General features: G+C 42.4%; 1 protein-coding gene across 3 annotated transcripts in view; it reads right to left on the minus strand.

Moving 5' to 3' along the window:
* Positions 1–973: 973 nt before the first annotated feature.
* GABRR3 (gamma-aminobutyric acid type A receptor subunit rho3) overlaps positions 974–13,274 on the minus strand; it is a 43,448-nt gene continuing 31,147 nt past the window's right edge. For 2 of the 3 annotated variants that reach the window (XM_068144647.1, XM_068144646.1), the window contains exons 6-10: positions 11,592–11,674; positions 10,582–10,722; positions 6,091–6,243; positions 3,887–4,083; positions 974–2,754 (exon numbers count right to left, since the gene is read on the minus strand). In XM_068144647.1, coding sequence (XP_068000748.1) covers positions 2,452–2,754; positions 3,887–4,083; positions 6,091–6,243; positions 10,582–10,722; positions 11,592–11,674 — 877 coding nt within the window. In that variant the 3' untranslated portion in view covers positions 974–2,451. The remainder of the gene's footprint in view (positions 2,755–3,886; positions 4,084–6,090; positions 6,244–10,581; positions 10,723–11,591; positions 11,675–13,274) is intronic. The other variant, XM_068144648.1, reaches the window with a different exon arrangement.

The following is a 13,274-nucleotide window of genomic DNA, read 5'->3' on the forward strand; positions in this document are numbered from 1 at the left end:
TTTGCTGGGGAGAACATCATCACTTCTGACTGGCCTTGGGAAACAGTTTAGATTAACACTGCTATTCTTCCAGCTTCTCTCTCTTTTTTTGGTACAAGGAGGGTTTGGGAGGTTTGGGGGGTGGGAGACACACAGTGGAGCAGTTTCTCTGGTCATTTTGACCAGGGGGGTTTCTGTGCTATCTTCTGATTGCAAATATCTGTATATTTTGTACATATTCATTGCATTCCAGTGTAGTTTTTGTTTTGTAAATACAGCTTCCATTTGCTTCCAACTGAGCTGGTCGTGCTTAGTTCATGTGAATGGGAAGCTTTAACCCACCATACCTCCACACTTCCACATGTGGGTCTGTTTGCTGCGCTGTGCGGCTTCTGCTGCAGATCCCATAAGAAATGTAGAAGTGTGAACTGGTTTGGGTCAAGAAGCACATGGGTATTTTTTTCTGTCAGAGGCTGAGGATTTGTTGTTGGCTACACAACAAAATACTTCTTCCTGTAAGGTGGATTAAAAACTTGCATGAAAACAACGGTGTTATGTTAGTTCATGTGGAAAGTTTAGGATGCACACATCTGGAGCAATTATTAGATGGGATCTTCTCAGGCAATCTGGAACATCTGTGCAGGGTGCCTCCATAATAAAGAGGCTGTCATGGTCATATTTTTTTTATGCATCTGTATTACATATTTGCTCAGCTTGATGTCTAGTGTGATGTTGCTGTTGCCAAAGCTGCATGTCCTTTGGTTTTCCCAGTACTGTCATTCCTAGCACAGCTCTGCTTTCCATGACGGGATTTCATGGAAGAGTATCAAAGCCATCTTAGCTCTGATCATTTGTCTGGCAGTGAACTGGCTTCCAAACTACCCACTCCATCAGATTTCAATTAGCTGGCATGCAGTGTGTGAACAGCTTCTCCAGCTCCGTCGCTGTGAGCTTGAACAATACAGCTTTTTGAAAGAGATGTCACCATGCTATGAGCAAACAGTATTGGCTGGAGCAGGGAAATCAAATAAACCAGAGAGTGGTTCAGGCTTCCAAATTTATTCCCATTTCCTCATCTTGACCAAGCAGTGACCAAGCATTTGCCTTGTGACATTTTTGCCACCACAAATTATCATTTTGAATTGACTTTGTAAATGTAAACTCACTTAATTAAATGACAGACAAACCCAAGGAATTTAAGTGGAAAATGCTCCTTATTGTGGGAAGGTGACAAAAATAGTCTTGATTCTTTTCTAGAGCTGTGAACACTTTCTGTATGTGTCCCTGAACATCTTTAATTCAACCTCCTCAGTCTGAACCTAAGGCTGTTTCCGTGGAGGATTCATATGGAACCAACACAATTCCTGTATTTGGGTCTGCTTTGGCACATCTGCTTCCTTTTATTTCCTGTGATATCCTGAACTGTGCACAGGATCACTGCTGCAAGCAGGCATCTGTAGCTTCTCCACACTGTAACATTTGATCTTAAAAGCCACAGGGAAAGGGAGGGGGCAAAATCCCACCCTGGTGTACGCAATGCAAAGCAGAAGCAGTGGATTCTGCTGAAGACAAAGTTTGTTTTCTTGACAAAGTTTTCCCAAATCCTTTCCTCAAAGCCTGTGTTTCTGAAATGAACAGGTATATGGAAAGCAGCTTACTACAGCAGGTCTACATGAGGCACAAGTGTGTAGATGTCACTAGAGAGGCAGAGCTTGTGCAGATGATGCTAGTCATCTACCTGGGAGGTGGTTGTGAAATACTGCATGCACAGGGTCTGGGACATTGTTTCTGTGCTGACTCAGGGATTAGTGAGCGAGATTTCTTCAAAATTGAGGCCCTTACCAATTGTCCTGTGGAAAGTCAGGGACAGCTAAACAGGCTGAGGGGATTTCTTGAGGTGTGGATGGTGTGCAACGTACAAAGTCTCATCAGCTTTGTTTCCTGCTGTCTGCTGGCCCCTACTTCACTGATAAGCCATAATCACTTTCCTCCTATTTACCATCTGAGGACAAATGCTGCTGAGGTGACTGGCAAGTTCAAAATGCAACAAGTGAAATAAGGGTAGGAGATATTTGAAGGTGATTGGTGCTGTCTACTAAAATGGACTACAAGTGGAGAGCAACCAGAAAGGCTGATCACAGAGGAATGGTTAGAATGTAGATTAAAAACTGAATGATACCTGAGGTGGCAGCTGCTGTTTAGGTGGGTGACAAAGGGCTCCTTTAGTGAGCAACCACTTCTATGCTAATGTAGTAGTCCTATGTGCATTAGATTGCCCCTTTGAAGCATTGCACAGTCCAATTGAAAAAAAAAATCAAACTTTTTTCATTAAATAATTTTGCTGCTAACCAAACAAGTCCTGGTACGATACAGAAGTCAGTTTCAGAAACTTCTCCTTCACTGCTGTTGCATTACTTTGGAGCATGATGCTGCCCTCATACACAATTAGTGTCTAGCTTACGGTGGCTTTGTTCATATGTACAAACCCCAGTAAAAAACATTGAACACAATATACACACTGGGAAATATAATCCTGGAATATGTGTCTATAACATGATTGTTCTGTAAAATAATCCTGCCCACATTTCCCTTCAGAGACCTCTTCCTCTTTATTCGAGTTGTGTCCGTACTGGAGACACCTGCTGCTTGTGCCCGGCTCTCATCCTGCTCACAGCGGTCTGAGAAAGCAGTCAGCTCCATGTCCACATCCGTGTCGTGAAAGCAGCCATCGAAAGCCATTGCTTGCACTGCATCAATACTGTACATTCCTGAAGCCTGGCAACAAAGAATAGTTATTCTGTGTCTAGCAGGAGCCATCTTAGTAAGTTATAAGTAAATAAAACAGACAATAAAGAAAGGTTACTCTTCTGTGTTGGTCACTCTGTGGAGAGCAAATGGGGAACAAGGCTACCTCACAGTTTTGCTCCCTTGGGCAGGCCAAGAGCAAGGAAAGGGGATGCATATGATAAAACACACTTGTCTGACTAGTTATTGCCAGATTCTGGCTGACAATATGTGCTCCAGTTTCTGAAGTAGAAAAAATCAAACTCTGCCTGTCCTGTAGGTTTCTGGGCTGCCTAGGGAAGTGGTGGAGTCACCATCACTGGAGGTGTTTAAGAGGAGCCTGGATGAGGCACTTGTTGCCTTGGTTTAGTTGATTAGATGGTGTCGGGTGATAGGTTGGGCTCAATGATCTCAAAGGTCTTTTCCAAGCTGGCTTATTCTATTCTAGTCTAGTCTAGTCTAGTCTATCCTAAATTACTTCAAACATTTCCATGAGTAGTTTTTTAATGGGATTATCAAATCATGTGAGCAACACAGGCACCTTTTTTGTGTTTCCCCCCTTGTGGTTTTGCAAGAAATGATTTTACATGGCAGATATTCTTGAAGCAGAGGTTTTAAGTGAGTGCTTAATAGAAAGCCTATATTTGATGTGACTATTTCTGCTTCAGAGAAACTTTTCTTAAAATGATCATTCATCTGATCTTGGGAGAAAAGGCATCATTAAACCCATCTTCCTAATTGAAAATGTGAAGCAGGAGAAGGAGAAATAGACTCAGGAAGGAATCATTCATAAATGTATTCTTGGGTATATTTCAGAGAGAGAAAAAATACCTTGATCAATAAATATTCAAGAACAGAATGAATGTTGCCTTCCTCTGGGTAAAAAGAGAAAAAAGGGGGAGAATAAATAAAGCAGGAAGTGTATTCCCTAATCTCTGCCACAGGAAAAAGAAGGGAGAGAAAGCACAGACCTTTTCAAGAGGATGATATATTTCCTCCCTTCAGCCAAGTGAGATATAGAGTGGAGTCACAGAGATGGTTACTGTATTGTTATCACAGCATGTATCAGGATTACTCTGGTTTCTGTGATGTTTTCTGAAGGCAATAAAACAGAGTATTGTACCTTGCCCCTCTTTTTGAGTTGATTTCGCTCTTCAATTGTGGTGAGATAGTTCACTGCTGCATATTCGATGACAGACAGGAAGACAAAAAGGAAGCTGGTCCATAAATACACATCCACAGCCTTTATGTAAGACACTTGAGGCATTGAGGCACTAACTCCTGTCATGATAGTTGACATTGTCAGCACTGTAGTTATACCTGCCAAAGAAAAAGGGGAGGTTATCATAATACTGGCCAGCTGCTTCTGTTTAACTCATCATCATTGCTTGGAAGGCACAGCTTTGTGAGGGCATATGATTGACACTGCCTTTAACTTCATTGCACATGCTCTGAAAAGTGGAGTGAACCATGAAGGACTTATCACATACAATACTGAAACCAGTTAATCATCCTTCTGCTCAGTGTGTGCAGTTAGAGCTGTGCCACACCATGTTCTAACAGGAGGGAGACAACACTGGTGGTTCTGCAGCATAAGGAACACAGTTAGAAAGGGACCTGAGGTAGCTACAGTCCTGTTTTTTTTCTGGACTGTTACAGGTACAGGCAGACATTCAAGCTCTCTCAGTACACACAGGTGTGTTTCTTACACAAGTTCCTCAAGTTTTCACTTGTCTGAGAAATGAAGCAACATAGAGTTTGCTTCTCAGCATCAGTGAGAAGAAAGAACAGAAGCTTTCTTATTAATTCTTAAGTCAATGGTTTAGGACTCAGCTGCATTATATTTACATTAGATAACAAACTTCCATTAGATCTTGACAGAGGTGCTAATTAACCTTTTTCTCCTGAGCTGTGGTGTTCTAAGCTAGATGTGTGAGAGCAGAAACATGCCCAGTTTACTCTTTACTTTCCACAGGTGCCTGTCTTCCTTACAGAGATAAGACACCAAAGCAAATATTTTCCAGGTGCCTAGCAAAGAAAGACTTTGCTACATAGGACAAATCAGGAAATGGTTTCAGGCTGGTAGGAAGATATCAAATGTTTGTAGAGAAGAAGCAGAGCTGCAAAGCTTTTAGATAGATTGTGCTGCACCTGTTAAGTCTCTCTCACAACCATGGATGCAAGGAGGCATTGATGACTTGTTAGTACCTGTTAACTTTGATGATCAAACATCTCATTTCCAAATCCTGACATTGACTAAAGAAGTTTGTGGTAGTGACAACAGTGGCATTAATAGTGTTGTTCAGGCAATTGCCTGATAAACTTCATAGAATCATAGAATCAACAAGGTTGGAAAAGACCTCATAGATCATCAAGTCCAACACTTCATGGCTAACTAAACCATGGCTTCAAGTGCCACGTCCAGTCCCCCTCTGAACACCTCCAGGGATGGTGACTCCACCACCTCCCTGGGCAGCACATTCCAATGGCCAATCTCTCTTTCTGGGAAGAACTTTCTCCTCACCTCCAGTCTAAACTTCCCTATGGCAGTGTAAGACTGTGTCCTCTTGTTCTAGGGCTGGTTGCCTGGGAGAAGAGACCAACCCCCACCTGGCTACAACCTCCCTTCAGGGAGTTGTAGACAGCAAGAAGGTCTCCCCTGAGCTTCATCTTCTCCAGGCTAAGCAATCCCAGCTCCCTCAGTCTCTCTTCACAGGGCTGTGCTCAAGGCCTCTCCCAGCCTCGTCGCCCTTCTCTGGACACATTCAAGAGTCTCAATGTCCTTCTTAAATTGAGGGGCCCAGAACTGCACGCAGGACTCAAGGTGTGGCCTAACCAGTGCTGAGTACAGGGGCACAATGACTTCCCTGCTCCTGCTGGCCACACTATTCCTGCTTCAGGCCAGGATGCCATTGGCCTTCTTGGCCACCTGGTTACACTGCTGGCTCATGTGCAGCTGGATGTCAACCAGTACCCCCAGGTGCCTTTCTGCCTAGCTGCCCTCCAGCCACTCTCACCCCAGCCTGTAGCAAATGAACAGCAGATGCTCATCATAAAGCAAAATCCTTTTCCATTTTTCCTGTAAACAGAAACCATGGCATAGAGAGCAGAGAGGTGTGGCACATGCCCATATTACTAAAATACTGGATTAAAGCACAGACAAGATCTACAGTCAGATCTAGCAATTCAGGCTGCTCTCCAACCACTCTGACTCCATCCTGTAGCACTAACTTCTCTCACCCTGTCTAAGTAAGTAGCTATGGAAACTGCAAAACCTCTCCCCTATCCATTCGATGCTTCCCCAAAGAATATACATTAATGGTTTACCTAGTGATACCCTGGCAGGAACAGCTCTTCTGTCAATCCAAAATGAAACCCAAGACAGCATCACCATCAGCATGGCTGGGAAATAGGATTGTAGCAGAAAAAAGAAAATATGTCTCCGGAGCGCAAAGTTTATAAAAAGCCGATTGTACCACCCTGTGCAAGAAAGAGAGAGGAATGGGTTGGGGAGGAGGAGAGCTGTGTTAGTTGTGAGCTCTTTGCACTGGCACCCTGCCTCCAGTACAAATGGTGTATCCACAGCAGTAATACTAAATGCCTAAGATATATTGCCAGCACCTTGTTTTTACATACTGCTTTACAAACCGTCCTACCTCATTGGAATAGCACTGCCTTGGGAAGGAAGCATCACTACTGCAGAAACAAAATAACTGAGGTTATAACTGAGGTTAGAAAATTAAAAGAAAACAAATGAAGAGAAGAGAAAGAAGAGAAGAGAAAGAGAAGAGAAGAGAAGAGAAGAGAAGAGAAGAGAAGAGAAGAGAAGAGAAGAGAAGAGAAGAGAAGAGAAGAGAAGAGAAGAGAAGAGAAGAGAAGAGAAGAGAAGAGAAGAGAAGAGAAGAGAAGAGAAGAGAAGAGAAGAGAAGAGAAGAGAAGAGAAGAGAAGAGAAGAGAAGAGAGAAAAGAAAAGAGAAGGAAAGAGAAGAAAAGAGAAGAAAAGAGAAGAAAATAAAAGAGAAGAAAAGAAAAGATAAGAGAAGAGAAGAGAAGAGAAGAGAAGAGAAGAGAAGAGAAGAGAAGAGAAGAGAAGAGAAGAGAAGAGAAGAGAAGAGAAGAAAAGAAAAGAAAAGAAAAGAAAAGAAAAGAAAAGAAAAGAAAAGAAAAGAAAAGAAAAGAAAAGAAAAGAAAAGAAAAGAAAAGAAAAGAAAAGAAAAGAAAAGAAAAGAAAAGAAAAGAAAAGAAAAGAAAAGAAAAGAAAAGGAAAGGAAAATTAAAGGAAAAAGAAAATTAAAGGAAAAAAAAATAAAAAGAGAGAAGAGTGAATAGACTTCAGATTAAACTCGCAGGAGAATACAGACAGTATGTAATTGTCCAGTCCAGCTAGGACAGCGAAGCCATCTCCCTGCCTCCCTGAAAAAGAGTAGCCTGCCTTCTCTCAAGTTACGAATCCCAAGGGACAAGGTGCACGTCTTTCCTTGCCGTCAGGCGCGTTTGCCTGCTCAGCGCTGACTTTAGAGGAGCGGCTGCCATCTAGTGAACTGTTCGGCATGCTCTGCCTGCGTGCCTGTGCGCTACACCTGCTGCCACGGGAGAGAAATCAGTTTACAGTGAAGTTGGAAGACAAAAGTGGTCGGTTGGGCAGCATCTGCCTGTCCAGCACAAAAGCAGACATTGATGAGCCTGTGCTGAAGCTGTCATGCTATCACAAAGAGAGACTTTATACGAAAGAATATCTCAACAATTACTCTATCAAATGTTTAACATGCACTATATGTTTTCAATTGTGGACAGGATTTTTTGCTTAAAAAATTATTCTCTTTAAAATAGATTGACATTATTGTTCCTTTGGGTGCCAAAGAACTCCAAAAGCCTAAAAGCTATGCTTGTGCAGTTCACTGAGATTCACAAGAAAGGAAATGCAGAACCTGAAATGTAGACCAGCTGCTTTGTGATCATCATTTTTATCCCTTTTTACTCAAGACTCATCAGGAGGATATGTATTCCATTAGAGTTGAGCTGATTGATCCCCACTCTTACTTCAGAAGGCAGGGTCTGTGTGTAATTGTTTTCTTACAATAAGAAGCAAAATAAAAAAAAACAAGAGAAAGTGGAGTGTCCTAGATCATAGAATCATAGAACCAATAAGGTTGGAAAAGAACTCAGAGATCATCAAGTCCAACCTATCACCCAACACCTCATGAATAACTAAACCATGCCTTCAAGTGCCACATCCAATCCCCTCCTGAACACCTCCAGGGACAGTGACTCCACCACCTCCCTGGGCAGCACATTCCAATGGCCAATTACTCTTTCTGGGAAGAACTTTCTCCTCACCTCCAGCCTAAACCTCCCCTGGCACACTTGAGACTGTGTCCTCTTGTTCTGGTGCTGGTTGCCTAGAAGAGACCAACCCCCACCTAGCTACAACCTCCCTTCAGGTAGTTGTAGAGAGCACTAGATGAAACAAATCCTCAAAGACAAATGAAAGTGTGTGTCTATGAAGGGCATTGCTCTAATTAACAACCATGGCACACAGAATTATTCTGGTACTTCCCAGTGTGACTTTAAAAAATCTTTCCTCTTCCTTTTACCTTACTGGGTAAACTCATGATCAAAATATCTGCACATAAATTTTAAGCAGTTAAACTTTGCAAAGACAAAGGTGCTATGAAGGTGCTGGCAAAGGCTGGACAGGGGGTGGCATGAGGTTCCACTCTTGTGCCCTAGGCCGTATTTGCTTGCATAAGTGCTGGGGCTTTTTTAATGAGAATAGCAAGGCAGACAGAAGTCAGCTGAGTTCCCAGGACCCAATTTCAACAAAGTGATGGCAATTTGGTGGAAAATATCCCAGTCTCCTTCTTGCAACAACGACAAATTTGATGTAGCTCTCAGCATGGCAGTTATGATAGTAAAGTATCACTCCCTCTCCTCTCATATGACAGTGGCTCTTGAAAGCTGGAGCTGTTCTTAGATCATACACAAGCAAGAGATAAGCATGAAGAACCTGATCAAGCTGTGAATTCCTCACTGCTTAGGCTGCACCATAAATTAAACTGGGATTTCTGCATTCATATCAGGCACTGAAAACTTTTTTAAAAATGCAAAAAGAAGCTATTCTGTAAATAAGATACAGTCAATAAATCTATCTGCAGCTTTCCTGGATGTCTTAAAGGCTTTTTTAAAAGGTGATATGCATGTCACTGTATTATATGGGATAATTGCTATTTTATTAATCCACCTTGACATAGAGGGCAATATCCACACTGAAATGAGTCGACTCAGGACAATACCAAACATGCTGTTTCATCTGGTTAAAAGTATATGTTCTCTTTAATATCTTTATTAATGATCTGGATGAGTGGATTGAGTGCAACCTCAATAAATGTGTAGATGACACCAAGCTGGTTGGGTGTGTCAGTCTGCTAGAGGGTAGGGAAGCTTTAAGTAGGATCTAGATACATTAGACAGATGGGCCAAAGACAGTTAGGTGAGGTTCAATAAGGCCAAGTGCCAGGTCCTGCACCTGGGTCACAACAAATCCATGGGTAAACTACAGACCTTGGGATGTGTGGTTGGAAAGCTGCAACTTGGAAAGGGACTTGTGAGTATTGGTTGATAGTCAACTGAATCAGCAGTATACCCAGGGAGGTGATCATCCCCCTGTACTCAGCACTGGTGAGGCCACACCTTGAATATTTTGTATTGTGTTCAGTTCTGGGCCCCTTACTATAAGAAGGACATAGAAGTGCAATGAGGCTTGTGAAGGGCCTAGAGCACAAGTGCCTAGCTGAGGAAGCTGGGGTTGTTCAGCCTGGAGAAAAAGAAGCTGAGGGCAAACCTTATTGCTCTCTACAGCTATCTGAAAGGAGGCTGGAGCAAGGGGGCCAGCACCTACACCCTAGAAGGAAGCAACAGAACTAGAGGAAATGGATACAAGCTGTGCCAGGGGAGGTTTAGGCTGGATATTGGTCAATATTTCTTCACTGAAAGTGTTAACAAACACTGAAATAGTCTGGCCAGAGCAGTGGTGGAGTCATCATCCCTGCCACTTAGGGACATGGATTATTGTTGACCCTGCTGTGCTGGGGCAAATGTTGGAATAGATGACCTTGAAGGTCTCTTCAACCAAATATGTTCTGTGATTCTGTATGGTTAGACTACTTTCAGAGAGAGGTATTTCAAAATTAATAATTGCATGTACAAATACAAAGAAAATAAAGGCCACCTTGAATGAAATTGAACTATGATAAACTCCTCAGGCCTTGTGGAGTTTGCAGGAAAGTAGAATTAAGGAACTACAGGGAGAAATAAAAACCTGTCTGGGGAAGATACCTGTGTTTAAACAGTGCAGCACTGACATCATGGGATTTCTTTTCTGCAGCTTTATGTATAAACATGGAACATCAAGCAAACCATGAGTTAGAGCTCAATAGGTTATAAATGATCTTATTGTCACCAGACTTTTAATGACATTTTACAGCGCCAAAAATGAGGAGATTTTAGACAATAAACCAAACTGGAGTTCCTGTTGTTTGCTTCCTAGTACTTCATCTTTTAGGGTTTGCATTTTCAAGCTTTTCTGTATAACTCAACACTCCAGTGGCCTTCAGAGAAGCACTGTAATTTTGCAGGAGCTCACAACAGCATATATTTGGTTGTTGTACCTTTTTCCCCCCTCCCTCCCCCCTCCAGGTTCTTATTGTCAGACAGACCTCATTGTAACAGATCTCTCTGCAGTAATGAATTTGGATGTGAAAGACATTCTGCATTATTGCATCCTGTGCTCTTCTTTCTAATGACAGAGGCTTACTATACCAGTACTGCTGTAAAAAGCTAGTCCACTGGAAGCGCTGAATTCTTCGATGAAAAACTGCGAGAGGGAGATGTGCTCATCTGTGCTCAGGGACTTGTTTCCATGTTTCCAGTATAACATCAGATCATCTTCATTGTATGCATCTATGAGAAAGTAAAAACTTAATCACCTGCTGGAATAATGCTTCTGTTCTCCTTACTTTCCCTCCTTTCTTTCCTTCCTTTCTTAAGTCTCTTAGGGATAAGAGACCACTACAACAATTTAGGAAAACCCCAAAGAAATATTTTTTCACAGCAATTTGCCATTTAGTTGCCATAGAAAAAATGGCCAGAGCCATATTGCATCTTGGCCCAAATGGAGGCCAGTCCTGTGCCCTGCCACCTGCTTACCTGACAGATGGAGGACATGGGCGTGCTCAGGGTCATAGGGCACATAGGACCAGAACTCTGGAGCTGCTATATTGAGCAGACTGCCCAAGTGCTTGGGATTTGTTCTCTTTTCCAAGACTAAACAACAAGCCAGCATCCTAGTTTTCCTCACAATCCAAGTAGGAATATATTTTAAGACATTAAGAGGCTTTGCAAAACAGAATTACTTTTTGTTGTCCAGCTTTATAGTTTACTACAAAAAGCTGAGTCAGGGCTGAGAAAGCAGACGTTTCACAGCACCACAAGCACTCATTCTCGTTTTTCGTGAGGTCAAATATCAACATTTTACTTTTAACTTGCACCTTCCCTCCCACCCCCTGAAACAAGACCATGATTTTTGACAAAGGAAGCATTTTCAGATTTGGCCTTGGAATATCAACCCAGTAAAACAAAGCAGGGTACATCATGGGTTTTCTGTCTTCCCAAAGCTCATCAAGCTCTGGAAAGATCCCAAACAAGTCACAGTTTAATATACAGAGGTTGAATGTTTCAGGTCACACACCAAAGTAAGTGATAAAGGTATTATGAACAAGATGGAGTGCTGGTAAGAATGCATGTGAAGAACAGGTATGAATTAAACTTACAGCTCTCCAGTTCTAAAGAACAGTTTTGAGTGTCCAGAGGAAACCTACTGAAATCCATGAAACACATAGCAGAGACTGTTATTCTGCAGAAAGGATCAGAAAAACAGGCATTAAATCATAATATTCACACTTTCTTGGGGCTGTGCAGACCACTGTCCAAACAATCTGCTGTTTAGAATCCTAATGACTGAGTTTTTCTACTTTTTTTCAGAGGCTTCTAAAATTACTTCAAGATAGTGAGATAACTCTACATCAGTAAGAAAGCAAATCTTTTTAAACATAAATGGTCTTTCTTGCTTCTCAGTTTGATAAGGACTGATAGAGAAGGAAAGGAAGAGGACACGACACCTGCCCTTCTTGCTTTCATTGAGGAAGAAATCCACAGGTTTGGGAGGAACTTCGGGGCTCTGCTATTCACTGGCACAGGAAGGTGGGTCTGGCTGCAAGTTAACCTGTCCAAGCAAGGAAGAGTCATCCAGTGCACACATCAGGGCTAGGGAAAGATAACTGTGAAAGCAAAGAGGCCAAGGGCAAGGAGAAAAGTGGAGCACTAACTTGAAAACATGATGCATGCCACACAGCAAGGGCTGCCATCACAGAGGGGACTCCATGCAACAAGAAAACTTAGCAAATTGATTCACACTGTATCTGCCCCTTGTCTCTACTTCCCCCTTTTCTATCCCTTCCATCTCACTTTTCCCATTCTCTCCATTTCTGGCCTTCCCATCACATCCTCCCTTTGGTTTATAACTATTTGTGCACAATTTTTTACTGTTAATTTTGAGGACACTTTACCTCTCCAGCGAGCTGACAGAATGTGTTCACCTATCTCATGTCTCAGTGCCACTCTTCCTTCCCCTTGCTGATTGTACATCATACCCCTCACATGGAGAGCCACTGCTCTAAGCCTCAGTGTATGAATGTAGTTCCTCTGTTCCCTTCCTCTCTCTCATGAAGCATGGAAATAATACAGCAAGAAAATACATATCCCCCAGTTGCTTCTTACTTGTCAGTGTGATTTTTGACCATATACTGTTCTAAAGTGGAGTGCAGCTGTTGTGAGGGTTTCTGCGTGACTTCATGACAAGCAGATAAACTCATTACTTTTTGGAACAATTATTACATAGCCAGCTTTTCAACTACTTGCATAAATATTCAAACTATCCAGAGGAGGTGAATTATTCACCTCTGTGCACAGGCCTGATGAGTAAGAAACTGGAGAACCCTAATTTCTGCAATGCACAGGCCTCAGGGCCTTGACCCTAGGGCAAAAACATCCTCCATAAAAACTAATTCTGATACATTATCCAAATATGTTCATAAAGAAAAGAAATAGCACAGGGAGACATATTTGATGACCTTGTTCCAGTCCTGGCATTGCTGTCCAGTTCCTTGTAGTAACAATGCCCCTGTCTAACACTGCTGGTATCATCAGCAACAGTCTGCTCTCCATGTCCATCTGAAGCCTCAGTTAACACCAATGCCGTGTTTTGAGGAGTATCCAAGGTGCAGTGGGCTGACTTTGCCTGGGCTCTGGATGCCTACCCAAGCCACTCTATTTCTTCCTCCACTGGACAGGGGAAAGAAAATGCAATGAAAGGCTCATAGCTCAAGATCAGAAAAGGAAGATCACTCACCAATTACCATCATGGGCAGAACAGGCTCAACTTGGGGAAAATAAAT

The sequence above is a fragment of the Melanerpes formicivorus genome, unplaced genomic scaffold (genome assembly GCF_026170545.1).
Source record: "Melanerpes formicivorus ecotype bairdi unplaced genomic scaffold, bMelFor1.0.p_v2 SCAF_11, whole genome shotgun sequence".
NCBI lineage: Eukaryota > Metazoa > Chordata > Aves > Piciformes > Picidae > Melanerpes > Melanerpes formicivorus.